The 20,828-nt window shown below is 42.1% G+C and overlaps 1 protein-coding gene across 1 annotated transcript in view; it reads right to left on the minus strand.

Moving 5' to 3' along the window:
* Positions 1 to 18,800, minus strand: part of LOC110508942 (gelsolin) — a 40,153-nt gene extending 21,353 nt beyond the window's left edge. The window contains exons 1-2 of the mRNA XM_036966574.1: positions 18,726 to 18,800; positions 7,299 to 7,486 (exon numbers count right to left, since the gene is read on the minus strand). Of these exons, the coding sequence (XP_036822469.1) occupies positions 7,299 to 7,479 (181 nt within the window). The 5' untranslated portion in view covers positions 7,480 to 7,486; positions 18,726 to 18,800. The remainder of the gene's footprint in view (positions 1 to 7,298; positions 7,487 to 18,725) is intronic.
* Between the last annotated feature and the right edge of the window lie 2,028 nt (positions 18,801 to 20,828).

Below are 20,828 nucleotides of genomic sequence, written 5' to 3' on the forward strand. Positions count from 1 at the left end.
CTTACCAACGACTTTGAATGTTCCTGAGTGGCCTAATAATGGCAATACTTGAAAATGGCTGTCTAGCAATGATCGACCACCAACTTGACAGAGCTTGAATAATTTTTTTAATAATAATGTGCAAATAATGTACAATCCAGGTGTGCAAAGCTCTTAGAGATTTACCCAGAAAGTCTCACAGGTGTAATCACTGCCAAAGGTGATTCTAACATGTATTAACTCAGTAGTGTGAATACTTATGTAAATGAGATATTTCTGTATTTCATTTTCAATCAATTTGCTTAAATTTCTAAAAACATATTTTCACTTTTTCATTATTGGCTATTGTGTGTAGATGAGTGCAAAAACATCTAAATGTAATCTCTTTTGAATTCAGGCTGTAACACAACAAAATGTTGTTGAAATTTCATTGAATAAGGTGATTCAACCAATCTGTGCCTAGTTGTAACTTCATCCCAGGGTTAGGTTTTCAGAAGACCGAGGCGGGTTTTCCTTTTTACTTGGGCTGTCCTCCATTCATATGTATGTCGATCCTAACAAACTCCCCAGTCCCTGCCAGTGACAAGCATATGTCATGGTTCCTCCGGGCACCAGAGGGCGGTAGAGACCGCCCTAGAGACTATCTTTGCTACTCAGGTGTTGCTTATCATTTCATTATTATTTTCCTTTTAAAATAGGTGTATTTTCTGTCCTTGTTTGCAGAAGCTTGATTTTGGTTGCCCTGTGTGTTTGTTGCCTGAGTAAGAGGTCTAGAGTTTGTTGGTTGTCAGTGTTACTGTTATCCTTCTGTTACCTTATTTTCAGTCAAGTATTTACGGTCATCTGGTCCAGCACCTGGATCCAACCCCACCACGTCACAGCAAGCTTCTGCCCCAACATGGACCCAGCAGAAATCAACCAGTTGAGAGGTCATAACCCACAGTGGAGCACTGTTGGGAAGACAGCAAGAACAATTCTCCCAGATCTCCGAGATCCTCCGGGCACTCACCAATTCCTTCTGTCCACAGCACACCCCAACCTAGGAGGAGCCAATGCCCAAGTCTCATCGCCCAGTGCTACAGGCGTTGCCGTAGTTCCTCCAGGGACCCTGCACTGGGAACCCAAGATCCCAGCCCCTGAGCGGTATGACGGCCACCCAGGAGGATGTAAGGGTTTTCTCACTCAGTGCTCTCTGGTGTTCGAGTTACAGTCCTCCTTGTTTCACTCCGATCGGGCCATGATCGCCTACATCATCTCTCTGCTCTCGAGCAGGGCCCTGGTGTGGGCAACGGCCGTGTAGGAACAGCAGCCACCATCCTGCAGCTCTATATTAGCCTTCGCTGCCGAGCTGTGTTGAGTCTTTGAATACCCAGTCGGTGGACGGGAAGCAGCAAGCTGACTGGTCCGCCAGGGGGCCAGACCAGTGGCTGACTTCACCATTGAGTTCCGTACCCTCGCCACCGAGAGTAGGTGGAATACTGAGGCATTGGTTACCGCTTTCCACTAGGGCCTGTCTAACTCTATCAATGATGACCTGGCTGCCTGGGAACTGGGAGAGGACCTTGAGTCCCTGATAACGCTGGAAATCAGGCTTTACAACCGCATCTGAGAATGGGGGTTTTTGGCGGTTTTTTTGACACCACCCCAGGATCCCGGCTTTCTGAGCACCCCACCTGAACCCAGCATTGAGGAGCCAATGCAGCTGGGACACACGTCTGAGCCCACAGGAGCGTGACAGGCACACGCCCGAAGGCTGCTGCCTATACAGCGGAGGTTGCGGTCATCACCGTGCTACATGTCCAGAGCTGACGGGAAACACCAGGGCTCGCCAGGACAAGGGGGGGCCCTGATAAGCTGTGCAGTTACCTCCCGGCTACCCAGTACCCACAACCCTCCACTGGGAAAACCGTCAACACCGGATTCAACTCTTCGTGGAATCTAGGGCCGCAGATAACTTCATTGATCCCCTGTGTGAAATGTCCCATTCCTCTGCAGAGTCATGCCCTCGATGGACACCCCATTGGCTCTGGCCAGGGGGACTATCAGGCCAAGCCCATTCTACTGCAGGTTGGGGTGAACCACTCAGACTTAAGTTTTATTTTGATCACTGCTCCTGAGAACAGACTTATCCTAGGGTACCCCTGGCTAGTGCTACATAACCCACGATTCTCCTGGTCCATGGGACACCTACTAGACTGGGGTAAGGACTGCCAGACTAAATGACTAAGACCCCCACCAAGGGCCTAGCCATGTCCTTCTACATCCATTAAAGGCCAAGACCTCTCCTCTCTCCCTCCCGAATACTTCGACCTCTGGGAGGCCTTCAGTAAGAGGCTACAGGCCACCCTTCTCCCTCATCGTCCATATGACTGTGCCATAACTCCTACCTGGCTCCACGCCTTCCCGGGGCCATCTGTACTCTCGCTCAACCCTTGAAGCGGCAGTCCTGGACAATTACATCCGGGAGTCGCTGGAGGCAAGATTAATTCGACCCTCTACATCCCCAGCTGATGCAGGCTTCTTCTTTTTTTTTCTTCTTTTTTTTAACCTTTATTTAACTAGGCAAGTCAGTTAAGAACAGGATGGAGGCCTGCGTCCGTGCATCGATTAGAGGGCTGAACCGGATTACGATCAAGAATGTCCGCTGCCTTAGAGTTGGCCCAATGGGCCAAATTCTTCACCAGAGAAGGAGATTAGTGGAAAACTGCCTTTAACACCCCTAGTGGCCACTATGAGTATTTAGTCATGTCTTTCAACTACAGACTTCCCCAGGACATTGTCTCATATCGGGGCCCCCAGTTGGTTGCACGCTATTGGAAGACCTTCTGCTCTGTTGGGGGCATCGGTACGTCTCTACTCTGGGTTCCACCCACAGTTGAATGGGCAAACGGAGCGTGCCAACCAGGAGCTAGGGAAGTTACTCCGCTGCTTCGTCTACACTCAGGCCAGAAACTGGAGCAGATAACTCGTCTGGGCGGAGTATGCTCATAACACACTGCCGAACTCATCCACTGGACTGTCACCGTCACCTGCCCGACATCAACATCAGGCAAACCGGCACCGAAGACCTCTTCGGCTCCTCCGACCGGGTCAACGGGTGTGGCTGTTCACTCATGATCTGTCCTTAAAGGTGAATTTGTGGGAGCTTGCTCCTCGCTACATAGGACCCTTCAAGATCCTGAGTTGTATCAACCTGGATACCTATCGTCTCCAGCTTCCCAGGTACATGAGGTTCTGTCTGTCCTTCCATGTCTCCGGTCTCAAGCCAGTCCCTTCTGGCGAGGAAGGGCATCCTGGATCAGGGTTTGGTAGGAGACTTCAACCGATTACGTGGTGGTCGTCAGGGCTCCGCAGCTGGAGCCGCTCCTGGGGGTGTACTGTCATGGTTCCTCCGGGCAGCAGATGCCGTCCTAAAGACTTTCTTTGTTCCTCAGGTGTTGCTTATCACTTCATTTATGATTTTTCTTTTTTTTTTAAATGTGTGTTTTCTGTCCTTGTTTGCAGAAGCTTGATTTCTTTGCCATGTTGTTTTCCAGTATGACTTAACGGCCTTGTTGCAAACAGAATGGATGATTTTGATGGGATTTTTAAACACAGGCTTTCTTTTTCTGTCATTCAGGCCATTAATGTGGAGTGAATACAATGTGTATCCTCTATTTTCAAGTATTGCCGTCGCAGCATCCTATTATGAGTATGCTTGTCACCGGCAGGGACTGGGGAGTTTGTCAGAATAAAAAAATAAAGAAGACCAGATAAAAAGTTGAAGGAAACCATGCTTCAGTCTTCTGAATATCTAACCCTGGGATAGGTTGCTTTTCAGCGGAACAATTACACAAATGTTTATGCCAAAGACAGACTAGAATGGCTTTCCAATAGGTGTTGAGTGTTCCGGAATGATCCGGTCTCTGTCCTGACTTAAATCTGTTTGAAAAAAAGATATAAGGTTTGAATATTGCTGTACAATAATTCCTTGCCAAATTTACTGAGCCTGAGAAATGTTTACATAAACAATGGATATGTTGCCCAAAGAGTTATGCAAAGTTGGTAGAATCTTTGATTTATATCTGTTAAAAAAACTCTGGGGTGTGAAGACTTATACAATCAAGACATGTTTTTGTAGAAAAAAATATTTAAAAAATGTTCACTTTGAAAATGTTGTAGGTATTGTAAAACGGTAGGAAAAAACAACCCTATTTTATACATTTTTAAATGTGACGACTCTTCAAGGAGTGTGTAGACTTTCAATGGGTACTGCACAGTATGTACATAAATACTTATTTTAAAACTGGTTTGATCAGATTCAACAAGAACTCCACCAAGAGCCAGAAGGTTCTCTTTACTACAGCTAAATATGGTTTGAGTTTTTCCCTGGGGCTCCAACATGTGGTTGAAAAACTGAAACAATGGGGTGGAGTTGTTTGCAGCTGTGCGTGGATCCCTCTCAGATCTCGAACGGGAATGCTAGAGAATGTTAGATCAGTAAGGCCGCCACCACAGCAAAGAACTGAAGCCTCGATCAGAGGGAGAGCTAGGCACTACATAAACCCATCCAGACCCAGGCCTCTCTAATGTGGCTGGGTAATGACTAACAGGCACTGGTATGCTATGTGTGAGAGACAGCAGCATGCACACTGTGTTCACTCTGGTTTGTCTCAGTGCAAAGTCGAACTGACAAACTAGACATAGGAGAGTTGGAGGGAAGAGGAGAGAAAGAGAGGAAAGGAAAGAGAGCTAGAGAGAGAGGGAGGAAAGGAGACAGAGACAGAAAGAAGGAGATGAGGGAGTGTAGTATACACTCTCTCCTACATGTAATTACTTGTGGGCTTTCTTTGAAGATGTGCAGCTTTTTGACATTTGAATCAAGCTAATAGACATGACAGGAAAACAAGAGGGGAAATAGAATTACACAAGAGTTTCAACACTTCTGCTATCTCAACACTTAGATACAGTGTCAGGGTGGAAATGCTTTCTCACGTATGTGTGTTGAGAAAGAGGAACATTTCCTGCTAAGCAATATTTGTTATATGCAGATTCAGTGTCTACAATACGTGTATATTTGACCATAGCTATAGGGTATTTATTCACATGCACACTGACAAAAGTCATGTTTTCTATAAGGGTCTATGTGTAGATTAACCACAGCTACCACAGGTATTTCTACATTATTTATATCATGCAAATTCACACGGCCTCTCATGGTAGAAACCGTGTAACAAAATAGCAAGTATTTGTAGAAGGATCTTACGTCGATAAGGAACTGAAATGATGTATGTCTCACCAATAGGGTCTATTGTCTCTGTAATGGCTACTGTATCAACCACCAATAGGGTCTATTGTCTCTGTAATGCCTGCTGGATCTCCCACCAAGATGGTCTATTTGTCTCTGTAATGGCTACTGTATCAACCACCAATAGGGTCTATTTGTCTCTGTAATGCCTGCTGTATCTCCCACCAAGATGGTCTATTTGTCTCTGTAATGGCTACTGTATCAACCACCAATAGGGTCTATTTGTCTCTGTAATGGCTACTGTATCAACCACCAAGATGGTCTATTTGTCTCTGTAATGCCTGCTGTATCTCCCACCAAGAGGGTATATTTGTCTCTGCAATGGCTACTGTATCTCTTACCAAGGGGTTGGAACTGAAATGATTTTCTAATCATTTTGTTCTGAACTTAACCATTATTTTGTTTGTTCTATTCCACTGTTCCAACAAGCAAAATACATTTCTGAGCCGGTTCAAAGCCCCGGTTTATATCGTTCCTTTCTGTTCTTTGAAAATCTCTGAAATCGTAATTGTTTTACATTTTGTTCGATGTTAAATTACTTAACCAATTATGCTGTACGGATAGACCGGTTACTATGGAGCAGGCAAGCTATAGCTCAGTGAGTTGTTTACAGGCTAGCTATAGCTCAGTGAGTTGTTTACAGGCTAGCTATAGCTCAGTGAGTTGTTTACAGGCAAGCTATAGCTCAGTGAGTTGTTTACAGGCAAGCTATAGCTCAGTGAGTTGTTTACAGGCAAGCTATAGCTCAGTGAGTTGTTTACAGGCTAGCTATAGCTCAGTGAGTTGTTTACAGGCTAGCTATAGCTCAGTGAGTTGTTTACAGGCTAGCTATAGCTCAGTGAGTTGTTTACAGGCAAGCTATAGCTCAGTGAGTTGTTTACAGGCAAGCTATAGCTCAGTGAGTTGTTTACAGGCAAGCTATAGCTCAGTGAGTTGTTTACAGGCAAGCTATAGCTCAGTGAGTTGTTTACAGGCAAGCTATAGCTCAGTGTGTTGTTTACAGGCAAGCTATAGCTCAGTGAGTTGTTTACAGGCTAGCTATAGCTCAGTGAGTTGTTTACAGGCAAGCTATAGCTCAGTGAGTTGTTTACAGGCTAGCTATAGCTCAGTGAGTTGTTTACAGGCAAGCTATAGCTCAGTGAGTTGTTTACAGGCAAGCTATAGCTCAGTGAGTTGTTTACAGGCAAGCTATAGCTCAGTGAGTTGTTTACAGGGAAGATGGAAAGATAAGTGTCGGGCATGAGATGCAACTCAAATTTTGCGGGTTGGGAGAGAGCGAGAGAGGGTGGAGGACGAGGCTTGGCTTGCAACGCTTGGCATCTTGTAATGACATGTATTATCTGAATTAGGCCTACATAATTATACCTACAGAGGAGCGGTTTCTAGGGAGGAACTTTGAATGTCTTTGAACTTCAGAGTTGACTTAACATTGGACCAGAAAAGTTAGCTAGCTAACAAGTTTGTGTGTGCAGAGCGACACCAGAATTAAAAACACATCTTACCTTTTAGTAGTTAATAAATCCAGTGTGAAATGTGATAACTATAGTATCCCTAACAAACATTGAAAAAGTTTATCCATTGTTCTCTAATTAAAAATCTCTCTCCCTATCTTCTGAATCGCGCTTATAAAGTCAGTAGGCTATAGCTTCGGAGGGGGCGGCAGGCAGATGTTCAGCTGGCAGGCAGATTCTCAGCTGGCAGAAGTTTCTGATTGAAAATGTGTATTATTTTCCGGTTTTCTGTTCTGTTCCCTGAACCGGTTCCAACAAAGTAGCTCTTCTCTCCCTCTCTTTCTCAAAGTAAACATTGATCTAACATGACTGGATGAAAGCAAGAAATCTACTACATAGATATCTCAGATCCAGTCCATGTCCAATCAGTGGTTACTAATAGGAGTCTAGTGTAGTCTGTTTGTCTGTGTGTGTGTGTGTGTGTGTGTGTGTGTGTGTGTGTGTGTGTGTGTGTGTGTGTGTGTGTGTGTGTGTGTGTGTGTGTGTGTGTGTGTGTGTGTGTGTGTGTACGCAAGTCTTACCCATCCACATGTGTATGTAGTAGGAGGGAGCTGCAGTTGTGTAGAGGAGCAGATAGGCATCTCCTGTGTAGAAGTTGCCGTGCAGGGCCTTGGGGACAGGCTTCAGGTCCATGTTCTCAATACGCCACACCTGCAGCCCTTTCTCCTTCCCTGCAGTCACAAACTCCTTGTGTGACACCATGACAGCTCTGAGAGAGAGAGACAGAGAGAGCTGGAGCTTCAAGAGGCAGACATACCATAAACATCATAAACATAAGTCATAAACATATCTTATACAACTTCCCTTCTTAATGGTTCAATATGCAGAAATCTCTCCATTTTCTGGTTGCTAAAATTCTAATCGTTCACCTACTATCAGTTTATGTAACAAAACAAGCAAGTATAGTGTAGCAAATCATTGTACTAACCACTGTGAAATATATTTTCCATAATCCAAAATATTGTATTTTCAGCTGTTCGAAGCTTGTTTAAAAAAACGAAAGTTAAAGAAGCAAAAAACTAAATTTGAGAAGGAGAAGCATATAAATAGTGCACATAGAACAGATCTAACGCTCCTTAGACTTGCTTTCAATGAGAATGACAGATCTATAATTTCTAAGTGAATTTGGTATGTGTTGATAGTAGTGGGAGAGGTTGATTACACGTGAAACAAATCATCGTACAGTGATAACCCACTGCCCTTAATCTACCCTCTCAGCACCATAAGGCTTAATGTGCCTCTAATACAGATAACCCCTTATCATGGGGAATTGCATAATCTTTTTCAGATCAGAAAGTGGTTTGCTAGTGTCATGTAGCCTATGGGCTCTATTTTAACAATACTAACGCAATGGTAAATCTAAGCGCAGGAGATAGAGCTATGGGTTCAGGGAAGTGTCAGAAATGATCGGTGCACTTGTCAGAGGCTCTCACTGGCCAATCAGAACGTGCTCCATGGCCAAATACAGTGCCTTGCAAAAGTATTCGGCCCCCTTGAACTTTGCGACCTTTTGCCACATTTCAGGCTTCAAACATAAAGATATAAAACTGTATTTTTTTGTGAAGAATCAACAACAAGTGGGACACAATCATGAAGTGGAACGACATTTATTGCATATTTCAAACTTTTTTAACAAATCAAAAACTGAAAAATTGGGCGTGCAAAATTATTCAGCCCCCTTAAGTTAATACTTTGAAGCGCCACCTTTTGCTGCAACTACAGCTGTAAGTCGCTTGGGGTATATCTCTATCAGTTTTGCACACCGAGAGACTGACATTTTTTCCCATTCCTCCTTGCAAAACAGCTCGAGCTCAGTGAAGTTGGATGGAGAGCATTTGTGAACAGCAGTTTTCAGTTCTTTTCACAGATTCTCGATTGGATTCAGGTCTGGACTTTGACTTGGCCATTCTAACACCTGGATATGTTTATTTTTGAACCATTCCATTGTAGATTTTGCTTTATGTTTTGGATCATTGTCTTGTTGGAAGACAAATCTCCGTCCCAGTCTCAGCTCTTTTGCAGACTCCATCAGGTTTTCTTCCAGAATGGTCCTGTATTTGGCTCCATCCATCTTCCCATCAATTTTAACCATCTTCCCTGTCCCTGCTGAAGAAAAGCAGGCCCAAACCATGATGCTGCCACCACCATGTTTGACAGTGGGGATGGTGTGTTCAGTTGTGTTGCTTTTACGCCAAACATAACTTTTTGCATTGTTGCCAAAAAGTTCAATTTTGGTTTCATCTGACCAGAGCACCTTCTTCCACATGTTAGGTGTGTCTCCCAGGTGGCTTGTGGCAAACTTTAAACAACACTTTTTATGGATATCTTTAAGAAATGGCTTTCTTCTTGCCACTCTTCCATAAAGGCCAGATTTGTGCAATATACGACTGATTGTTGTCCTATGGACAGAGTCTCCCACCTCAGCTGTAGATCTCTGCAGTTCATCCAGAGTGATCATGGGCCTCTTGGCTGCATCTCTGATCAGTCTTCTCCTTGTATGAGCTGAAAGTTTAGAGGGACGGCCAGGTCTTGGTAGATTTGCAGTGGTCTGATACTCCTTCCATTTCAATATTATCGCTTGCACAGTGCTCCTTGGGATGTTTAAAGCTTGGGAAATCTTTTTGTATCCAAATCCGGCTTTAAACTTCTTCACAACAGTATCTCGGACCTGCCTGGTGTGTTCCTTGTTCTTCATGATGCTCTCTGCGCTTTTAACGGACCTCTGAGACTATCACAGTGCAGGTGCATTTATACGGAGACTTGATTACACACAGGTGGATTGTATTTATCATCATTTGTCATTTAGGTCAACATTGGATCATTCAGAGATCCTCACTGAACTTCTGGAGAGAGTTTGCTGCACTGAAAGTAAAGGGGCTGAATAATTTTGCACGCCCAATTTTTCAGTTTTTGATTTGTTAAAAAAGTTTGAAATATCCAATAAATGTCGTTCCACTTCATGATTGTGTCCCACTTGTTGTTGATTCTTCACAAAAAAATACAGTTTTATATCTTTATGTTTGAAGCCTGAAATGTGGCAAAAGTTCGCAAATTTCAAGGGGGCCGAATACTTTCGCAAGGCACTGTATGTGGTTGCTTCAAGTTGTGTATTTCCAACCATTTATGTATTGCCTTGAAATCAACTCCAATTCCAATGTTAGTCCGTTATAGTTTGATAAATGGCTTACAGAAATGAAATAACAAAATGTAGACCGATCTTTGCTAAATAGGTTCACTTGAACCGATTTGCAGTCCACATTGTTCTAGGGGCATCCCCACAGATATAGGGGCTAGGCCTAGTGTACATTACATTATGGCTGAGAATGGACATGCCAAACATTGTCAATAAGCAAGACTAAATTCATTATAATATGGCCTAAAAAGAGAACGAATAATTCTAATCAAATTATAAACAAAACAACAACTTGTTTTAAATTTACTATGTCACACTTACAGGCACCATCATTTCTCCCAGTGGCCATATAATATTAAAACAATGGAGACTATGGAGGGTTTTACGGCACATTCAAACTTTTCACAGTAACTGGACAAAGATCCAACATAAAGAGAAAAGGAGAATGTCCACTCTGTTATGCTGCTCCCAATGTCTACTCTGTTATGCTGCTCCCCAATGTCTACTCTGTTATGCTGCTCCCCAATGTCCACTCTGTTATGCTGCTCCCAATGTCCACTCTGTTATGCTGCTCCCAATGTCCACTATGTTATGCTGCTCCCAATGTCCACTCTGTTATGCTGCTCCCAATGTCCACTATGTTATGCTGCTCCCAATGTCTACTCTGTTATGCTGCTCCCAATGTCTACTCTGTTATGCTGCTCCCAATGTCCACTCTGTTATGCTGCTCCCAATGTCCACTCTGTTATGCTGCTCCCAATGTCCACTCTGTTATGCTGCTCCCAATGTCCACTCTGTTATGCTGCTCCCAATGTCCACTCTGTTATGCTGCTCCCAATGTCTACTCTGTTATGCTGCTCCCAATGTCTACTCTGTTATGCTGCTCCCAATGTCCACTCTGTTATGCTGCTGCCAAATAGGCCTATGTTTTATGAACATAATCAGAACCATTTTACAGATCAGATCGCATTCACACATCTCCACAAGCGCGCCGCGGACGTTGTAACCATAAAACCATGAATCATTCTAATAAGATTGGTTGAAATAAAATGTATTTATAAAAAAAAAAAAAAAAATTAGAAAACAACAATTAATACATGTAATATGTAATGATATCATACAACCACCAGGATAAAAAGCCAGGCGTTGCTGTTGAACCAGTCTTCACTATAGTAGGCCTAAGGGAGGGCTCGGGTTTGAACATATGAAACTGGAAACAAGCAATTGTTACAGGTTAGAGAGAACTTCTAAATACGAGGTTCACCGGTATTACACATGGTTCTCATCTCTCTTTTCATGATGGGCATGGACACGTAGCCTACATCATGGAGGGGGTTTACGCACGTCCAATACGGGTCCTGGATGGCTAAAATAATGTGGACTTGCCTACAACGCATAGATAATAAGGGAATATCAGCTCACTGTTTTACTTCTCTCAAACTAGATTTTAAGATTTATTTCCAAGCGGTCTCAGAAGCCAAACCCTTTATCGACAGTCTTGACTACTTCACAATTGCATTGGGCAGGAGAAAAAAAAGCCTTAATTGAGAGGAGGCTATGCTCGGTTTTTATCCAAATATATCAAAATGGGGAAAAAACATGAGTTTTTATGTTTCAAAATATAAAAAGTATACAGGAACCAAAAGCACATTAGGCTTCTCTTGTTCCATGCGCATTAGGGCAGTGTGCGTCTCGTCTAGATAGGCAGCGTTTCCACTGTACAAATTAATGCCATAAACCAACTGTGTTACCTGTAAAAACCAACTTTTGGTTGGTCTTAAATATCCCTATCAGCGCTGCCTGAAATTAGCACTTTGGATCGTGTTTTTAAGGACACACCTAAAATATTTCCACCCCTCCCATCTGAACGCAAGCGAGCGGATATACAGTCGTATGAAAATGTTTGGGCACCCCTCTGAGGCTGCATAATCATTTACTCTGTCGTCACAGAAAATGATCACAGTGTCATGCCATTCATTTTCTAATAAAAGCTGAGTACTGGGGTATTGTCCAGACAAAGATTTTTAGTGTAGTAATATTATGTTGTATGAAATTAAATCAGATGTGAAAAATAGGCTATGCAAAAATGTGGGCACCCTTGTCATTCTGTTGATTTGAATACCTGTAACTACTTAGCACTGATGAATTGGAACACACAATTGGTTTGGTGAGCTCATTAAGCCTTGAACTTCATAGACAAGTACATCCAATCATGAGAAAATGTATTTAAGGTGGCCAATTGCAAGTTGTTGTTCTCTTTGAGTCTCCTCTGAAGAGTGGCAACATGGGGGCCTTAAAACAACTCTCAAATGACCTGAAAACAAAGATTGTCAACATGATTAGTTTAGAGGCTTAGAGGAAGGTTTAGAGGAAGGCTACAAAAAGCTATCACAGAGATTTAAGCTGTCAGTGTCCACGGTGAGGAACATAGTGAGGAAATGGAAGAATACAGGCACAGTTCTTGTTAAGGCCAGAAGTGGCAGGCCAAGTAAAATATCGGAGAGGCGAAGGATGGTGAGAACGGTCAAAAACAGCCCACAGACCACCTCCAAAGACCTACAACATCATCTTGCTGCAGATGGTGTCACGGTGCATCGTTCAACAATTCAGCGCACTTTGCACAAGGAGAAGCTGTATGCGAGAGGGATGAGGAAGAAGCCTTTTCTGCACACACGCCACAAACAGAGTAGCTTGAGGTATGCAAACGCACATTTGGACAAGCCAGCTTCATTTTGGAATAAGGTGCTGTGGACTGATGAAACAAAGATTGAGTTATTTGGTCACAACAAGGGATGTTATGCATGGCGGCAAAAGAACACAGCGTTCCAAGAAAAACACTTGCTACCCACAGTACAATTTGGTGGGGGTTCCATCATGCTGTGTGGCCAGTGCCGGTACTGGGAATCTTGTTAAAGTTGAGGGTCGCATGGATTCCACTCAATATCAGCAGATTCTTGGGAATAATGTTGAAGAATCAGTCACAAAGTTGAAGTTATGCCGGGGCTGGATATTTCAACAAGACAACGACCCAAAACACTGCTCAAAATCTACCCGGGCATTTATGCAGAGGAACAAGTACAATGTTCTGGAATGGCCATCCCAGTCCCCAGACCTGAATATCATTGAGAATCTGTGGGATGATTTGAAGTGGGCTGTCCATGCTCGGCAACCATCAAACCTAACTGAACTGGAGATGTTTTGTAAGGAGGAATGGTCCAAAATACCTTCATCCAGAATCCAGACACTCATTAGAGGCTATGGGAAGCGTCTAGAGGCTGTTATTTTTTACGCTCTACTAAATATTGATGTGATTTTTCTATTGGGGTGCCCAAATTGATGCACCTGTCTAATTTTGTTTTGATGCATATTGCACATTTTCTGTTAATCCAATTAACCTAATTTCACTACTGAAATATTTCTGTGTCCATCAGTCATTTGATAGATCAAAATTAAATTGCTGATCCAAACACCCAATTATTTATAAATGGAAATCATGGAAATTATCAGGGGTGCCCAAACTTTTTCATACGACTGTAAGACAGTTAAATTGCCGAACCTAGCGTTAGGCCTGGAAAATGCTAATGCAGCAGTTTTTACATAACGAAACTGAAAACTAACATGCGTTTACACTAGTGCCGCCTTAATGCCAGCCGAAAATAGAGCTCCATGTGTCATGTAACCTATGACTGTAGCCTATGAATTATTGGTTCAAAACTACTGTACCTTCTGTTTGTGTATAAACTTGACTCGTTTCAGGAAACTAGGTGCATGTCACGCATCACTACTTCACAGGAGAGGCATTTGAACGTAAACATTTATTTTTTATCAAAATGCGTATTTTGGGGGGGCAGAAATGCCTTCTGGAACGTGAACTTTCATGTGCCTTAATAACAAACAAATGTAAATATGAATAAAATTGTTAAATTACAAGCCTAGTTGGTTTAGCCACGGAAAAAGGGAGGAACCTTCCCGTTAGCCATGATTGGCTGAGATAATGGATGGGCTGGACTTGCCAATAGATGAGTTCGGATTCGTCTGTCATGTAGCGCGCTTCTTTCTGTCTATAACATGAGCTGCTCAGTATGTGTAGGTAATCCTTTCTATTTGGGCTTTTTTGAAAGATTCCACAAAGAACTGCATAAGTGTTGATAATGTTCCACTTTCTGGAGGACCAAGTTTTGAAATCAGTGGAATGCCAGGTGGAAGCAGTATGATAGCTAAGGAGATGGAGAAAATTCTGGTGTTTGATTGCAAATAATGTGAAGGGAGTCAAAAAGAGAACACACAGAAGCAGTCTGTTGTATAACACACCTGTGTCCAGATTACATCTTCAAGCTAAGGGCAACCATGGCATCCACAACACAGATGGAGAACCGTTCATCAATGTATACGGGTAAGAGAGTCTAACTAGCTACATTTTCAGATATTATACATTTCTAATTGGTTTTTTTTGTTGTTGTTGTTTTTTACCCCATTTTCCTCCCCAATTTCGTGGTATCCAATTGGTAGTTACAGTCTTGTCTCATCACTGCAACTCCCGTACGGACTCGGGAGAGGCGAAGGTCGAGAGCCGTGCATCCTACAAAACACAACCCAACCAAGCCGCACTGCTTCTTGACACAATGCCCACTTAACCCGGAAGCCAGCCGCACCAATGTGTTGGAGGAAACACTGTGCACCTGGCGACCGTGTCAGCGTGCACTGCGCCCGGCCCACAGGAGTTGCTAGTGTACGACGGGACAAGGACATCCCTGCCGGCCAAACCCTCCCATAACCCGGACGACGCTGGGCCCATTGTGTGCCGCCCCATGGGTCTCCCAGTCGCGTCTGGCTGCGACAGAGCCTAGACTCGAACCCAGAAACTCTAGTGGCACAGCCTTAGACCACTGCACCACTCGGGAGGTCCGATATGTTTCTAATTCGGTCAGAAAGTAATTTTCATTTTCATTACAAGTTAAAGCATACTGTTAGCTGGCTGGCTCACTAGCTAACATTACGGGTATGATCTGTGTAATAATATTATTTATAGTTATAGCCTAATGTTAGCTAGCTGGTCGGCCCCATGTTTCGTGAGTTGAACGTTAGATAGCTAGCTAACAAGCTAGAAACGAACCAAAACATTGTTTAGAAAGTTGCTTTTAGTTGCCTGGTTTGCTAGATTGACATATACTAAATTCATTTTTAAACTGATGGGTTTATAAGTGTCAAAATACACCCGGTATGCTATTTTGGCTGCTGATGTCATGAACCTGTCGTTTTTGTGTTCATACTTTTTCATAACGACAACGACAAGTTTGACGTTGGACGACAATAGAATGTTGATGTTGTCACTGCGACAACTGTCTACAGACATGATAATAGAATGTTGATGTTGTCACTGCGACAACTGTCTACAGACATGACAATAGAATGTTGATGTTGTCACTGCGACAACTGTCTACAGATATGTCAATAGAATGTTCATGATGTCACCGTGACAACTGTCTACAGACATGTCAATAGACATAGTATAAACCAGCCTTCAGTCTTGAAATCTTTGGTTATTTAGTACACTGCTGTACTCACTCTGTATAGCACATGGCATCACGTGAATCCTTAAAGAGATGGTTGGAGCTAAGGCTTAAGAGGGTGGGAATGATCTTGAATGGGAGTAGACAAAGAGGAGCTCTCCAGTAGGTGCACCAAAACATTCAAGGGCCATTTTCTCAAAAGTGGGGTTACAAGTGTCAAAGCAGAATTACTTTCCCAATGATCCTTAAATGTAGTGTATGATATACAATTTTCTAGTTCTGAGTCTCCACTTTTATCCAATGTAAAAAACCCAAGTTCAAATTTTGTTACGTAAGATCAAACCGGTCGGCAACAAATGATCATACAAAATAAATATTTTATACATAACTTCAGACTACTGGCACAGATCAAAAATAGTTTAACTAACATTGTACTATTTGTCGTCACTCATTCAGTCAATATATTCAATATAATGTAGTGTATGGGTCGGGAAACTTTGACTTTTAAATTTGTATTAACCTATGGAGGAAACCCCTGAATCTGACACTGACCGAACTAGATTGAGAGATTATGTAGGGATTATGCCAACTACAGATTATGTAGCTCCTTTCCCAGAACCAAGATTTGCTACCACAAGCCCACGGTGTAATATTGTGTTGACATAACCGTGGCTTCAGTATGCTTTCTTGACTTTTAAATGACACAGGGAAGATGAGGGAGATTAAACTGAAAATAGAAGCAAGGATAACATTTTATGTGCCTAGCAATTCTGAATCAAATCAAATCTAATTGTATTTGTCACATGCGCCAAATACAACCTTTCCGTGAAATGCTTACTTACAAGCCCTTAACCAACGACGCAGTTTAAGAAATAGAGTTAAATAAATAAACTAAAGTAAAAAAATCGAATCAATCAAAAAGCAACACAATAAATGTAAATAACAACAACGAGACTTTATACAGGGTCTACCAGTACTGAGTCAATGTGCAGGGGTACAGGTTATTCCAGGTCATTTGTAAAGTGACTATGCATAGATAATAAACAGAGAGTAGCAGCAGTGTAAAAATAAAGGGCGGGGGGGGGGGGGGGGGGGGGGGTCAATGTAAATAGTCTGGGTGGCCTTTTGATTAGTTGTTCAGCAGTCTTATGGCTTGGGGGTAGAAGCTGTTAAGGAGCCTTTTGGTCCTAGGCATCCAGTACCGCTTACCGTGCGGTAGTAGAGAGAACAGTTTATGACTTGGGTGACTGGAGTCTTTGACAATTTTTGGGGTCTTCCTCTGACACCGCCTAGTATATAGGTCCTGGATGTCAGGAAGCTTGGCAAACTGCTTCTAAAACCACTGTTTCTAATTATGCCTACTACTATAACAAATCAGCAGAAGTGATATTATTATATGATAACAGCGGGTGACTCATTAGCTTACAAACCTTAGCCAACTGTGCAGCCTGTGAATTAACTAGCTCTCTGGTTCTGCTCTAACTGAGATAGATCCTCATCTATCTTTGCACTCAATCAACAACACACCCTTGAGACAATGTAAATGTGTTAGGTGAGCTAGTTATCATATCTACTGAAATAAAATGTGGTGACACCACACGGTAGCCTAGCGCGTTGGGCCAGTAACCGGAAGCTGCTGTTTCGAATACCCGAGCCACAAGGTGAAAAAAATCTGTTGATGTGCCCTGAGCAAGACACTTAACCCTAATTTACTCCAGGGGTGCTGTACTACTATGGCTGACCCTGTAACACAACACATTTCGCTGCACCTATCCAGTGTGTGACAATAAAAGATAAACACATTTATGACCAAATATTAAAATAGCTTTCTCTCTCACACAGACCAACACACACGCTTGTCTTTTCATATTCAGACTCCCTTGACTTTTTCCACATTTTGTTACGTTACAGTCTTGGATTAAATTGTTTTTTCACCCTCTTCAATCTACATACAATACAAAAATGACAAATAAAAAAACAGGTTTTTAAACATTTTTGCACTGTATAAAAGCTGGATTGTTGATGCTATATGTATTGGCCAATGAGAGATGTTTCAGACACCAGTTGGCCATATTGACACTCCCCAGAAGGAGCATAGGAATGAATGGAATTCTGTATTTAAAGCTGCAATAAGTAATTATATATATTTTTTCAACCAGACTCAAATATAAATGTGTGTTATAGATCTGCCATTCTCATTGAAAGCAAGTCTAAGAAGCAGTAGCACTGTTCTTTTTGTGCTATTTCTATGCTTCCCATTCTTAAATTTCGTTTTTTGCATTTTTTACTTTCAGGTTTTGTACACCAGCTTCAAAAACGGCAAAGACAATATTTTTGGTGATGGAAATATACTTCACAGCGGTTTAGATGGTACAATGATTCTCTGCACTGCACTTTCCTGTTTTGTCACATGAACTGAAATTAAGCAAACTATTATCATTTTTAGCAACCAGGAAATTTCGGAGTGATTGCTGCATAGTGCATCTTTAAGTATTTTTTGTTGTTGTAGTGAAAAAAAATGATACTTTAAGGAAAATGTTTTTAATATTTATTTTCATGTTTTATTTTGATGTTTACCTCACAATATAACTTAAAAGTATGCATTAAGGTGTCTGTAATAAGGTGTCAGTACACATTTTCACAACGGTGGGGGAGTGCCAAAATGCAGACGCGAGGCTTCAAAACAGCGCCCCATATATATACTCTATAACTCATCTAGTGTACTAGTATAGGTCTATAAAATAAATCACTGGCATAATCTGATGCATATAATAATGAATCTGATGCACTTCGAACTCAATGGTATAATAGAATAGGCTAGCCTGTGCCCCCAAATGGGCTGGCTGTGCTGGGAAATGTTATCAAGCCGAGTAGTATAAATGATCCCATGCACAACTCACTCACGCCTATTTACACTTCATTGATAAAGATGGTCAAATAAAGGCATTTGTTTGGTTATTAGTCAACTGCTTAAAGAGTTGAAGAGATAATGTTTCAGTCGATCTCTGTTCAGATTTAAAACAGGAATAGACCGAATTCACAGTCGGTCACACACATCTGGATATGAAATCATTTAGAACTTTGCGCACATTTTTGAATAATTAAATCCAAACTTCAACAGTGTCTACGATTGCGCACGATAATTTAGACGAAGCTCGATAAACGTTTAGGCGTAATAAAGTTTCCATAGAGACCATTGGAGGTTCAAACAAGTCTCGCAACTTTGTAATAAAATGCATTGCAACAAAGAATCAAAATGCACCAAATTATAATACAACATTAATTAATATCAAAAAGTAACTCACGGTTTGACAGATGTGTAATAGAAAATGAGACAATGGGTGCTAAGTGAGCAGAAACAGATGTGGACGCGAATACAACTTCTTAAAACGCCTGTTCATTGCTTGTTGAGTGTTCAACCCTTATGGGTTTGACATTGAAGCAACGCATTGATTGGTCGACAATCAAAGCCATGAAAAAAAGAGCTGTACAGAAAATCGAATGAATGGTAATTCGTCACATGTTTCGTAAACAACAGGTGTGGACTAACAGTGAAACGCTTACTTACGGGCCGTTCCCAACAATGCAGAGAGAAAGAAAATAATAGAAAAGTAAAACATAATAATACAAGTAATAATAGATACACAATGAGCGACCATAACTTGGCTATATACACGCGGTATCAGTACCGATTCGATGTGCAGGAGTACGAGGTAAATGAGGTAGACGTGCATATAAGTAGGAATGAAGGGTCAGATAGTAAAGTGTAGTAGCAGCATATTTGATGATTAACAGTTGGCTAAAAAAAGGTGTCAATGCAGATACTTAAATAGTTAACCAAATAGCTACCTGAACTAACTATTTAGCAGTCTTATTATGGCTTGGGGGGAGAAGCTGTTCAGGGTTCTGTTGGTTCCAGACTTGCGGTAGCAGAGAGAACAGTCTATGATTTGGGTGACTGAAGTCTTTGATCATTTTTAGGGCCTTCCTCTGACACATACAGTATAGAGGTTGTGGATGGCAGGGATCTCGGCCCCAGTGATGTACTGGGCCATTCACACTACCCTCTGTAGCGCCGTGTGGTCGGATGACAAGCAGTTAGTTACCATACCAGGCGGTGATGCAGCCAGTCAAGATGCTCTCAATGGTGCAGCCGCATAACTTCGGTGACTGGCAGAACGGGTGTTGTATGTGGATGAGGGCTGCAGTAGATATCTCAGATAGGGGGGAGTGAGGCCTAAGAGTTTTATAAATAAGCATCAACCAGTGGGACTTGCGACAGGTTTACTGAGAAGACCAGTTTACAGAGGAGTATAGAGTGCAGTGATGTGTCCTATAAGGAGCATTGGTGGCAAATCTGATGGCCGAATGGTAAAGAACATCTAGCCACTCGAGAGCACCCTTACCTGCCGATCTATAAATTATGTTTCTGTAATCTAGCATGGGTAGGATGGTCATCTGAATCAGGGTTAGTTTGGCACCTGGGGTGAGAGGAGGGATTACGATAGAGGAAACCAAGTCTAGATTTAACTTTAGCCTGCAGCTTTGATATGTGCTGAGAGAAGGACAGTGCGCCGTCTAGCCATACTCTCCAGTACTTGTATGAGGTGACTACCCCAAGCTCTAAACCCTCAGAGGTAGTAATAACACATGTGGGAAGAGGGGAATTCTTACCAAACCACAAGCCCTTTGTTTTGGAGGTGTTCAGAACAAGTTTAAGGGTAGAGAAATCTTGTTGGACATTAAGAAATCTTTGTTGTATAGCATATTAACACAAAATCCAGGGAAGGGCCAGTATAAGATTGTATCATCTGCATATAAATAGATGAGAGTTTTCTACTGCCTGAGCTATGTATCAAGCCTTGGGGCACTCTCCTGGTGACAGGCAGTGGCTGAGATAGCAGATTTTCTGACTTTATACAGTGTTCAGCAGTAGCTACAATGAGCCTTGACTAGAATACAATATATACAGTGGGGACAACAAGTATTTGATAATCTGCTAAATCGGCAGTGTTTTCTACTTACAAAGCATGTAGAGGTCTGTAATTTTTATCATAGATACACTTCAACTGTGAGAGACGGAATCTAAAACAAAAATCCAGAAAATCACATTGTATGATTTTTAAGGAATTAATTTGCATTTTATTGCATGACATAAGTATTTGATCAGGCTAGGAGTTAGGATAAAGTTAGGGTTAAGGTTAAGTTTACGAGTTAGGTTAAAGGGTTAGGTAAAATGGTTAGGGTTAGCTAACATGCTAAGTACTTGCAAAGTAGCTAAAAAGTATTAAGTAGGTATTTAGCTAAAATGTTAAAGTTGTCCATGATGAGATTCAAACTCTCAACCTTTGGGTTGCTAGACGTTCGCGTTTTATGCACACCTTCCACCCTAATTTCATTTTTGCCTT

The sequence above is a fragment of the Oncorhynchus mykiss genome, chromosome 28, assembly GCF_013265735.2.
Source record: "Oncorhynchus mykiss isolate Arlee chromosome 28, USDA_OmykA_1.1, whole genome shotgun sequence".
In the NCBI taxonomy this organism is placed as follows: Eukaryota; Metazoa; Chordata; class Actinopteri; order Salmoniformes; family Salmonidae; genus Oncorhynchus; species Oncorhynchus mykiss.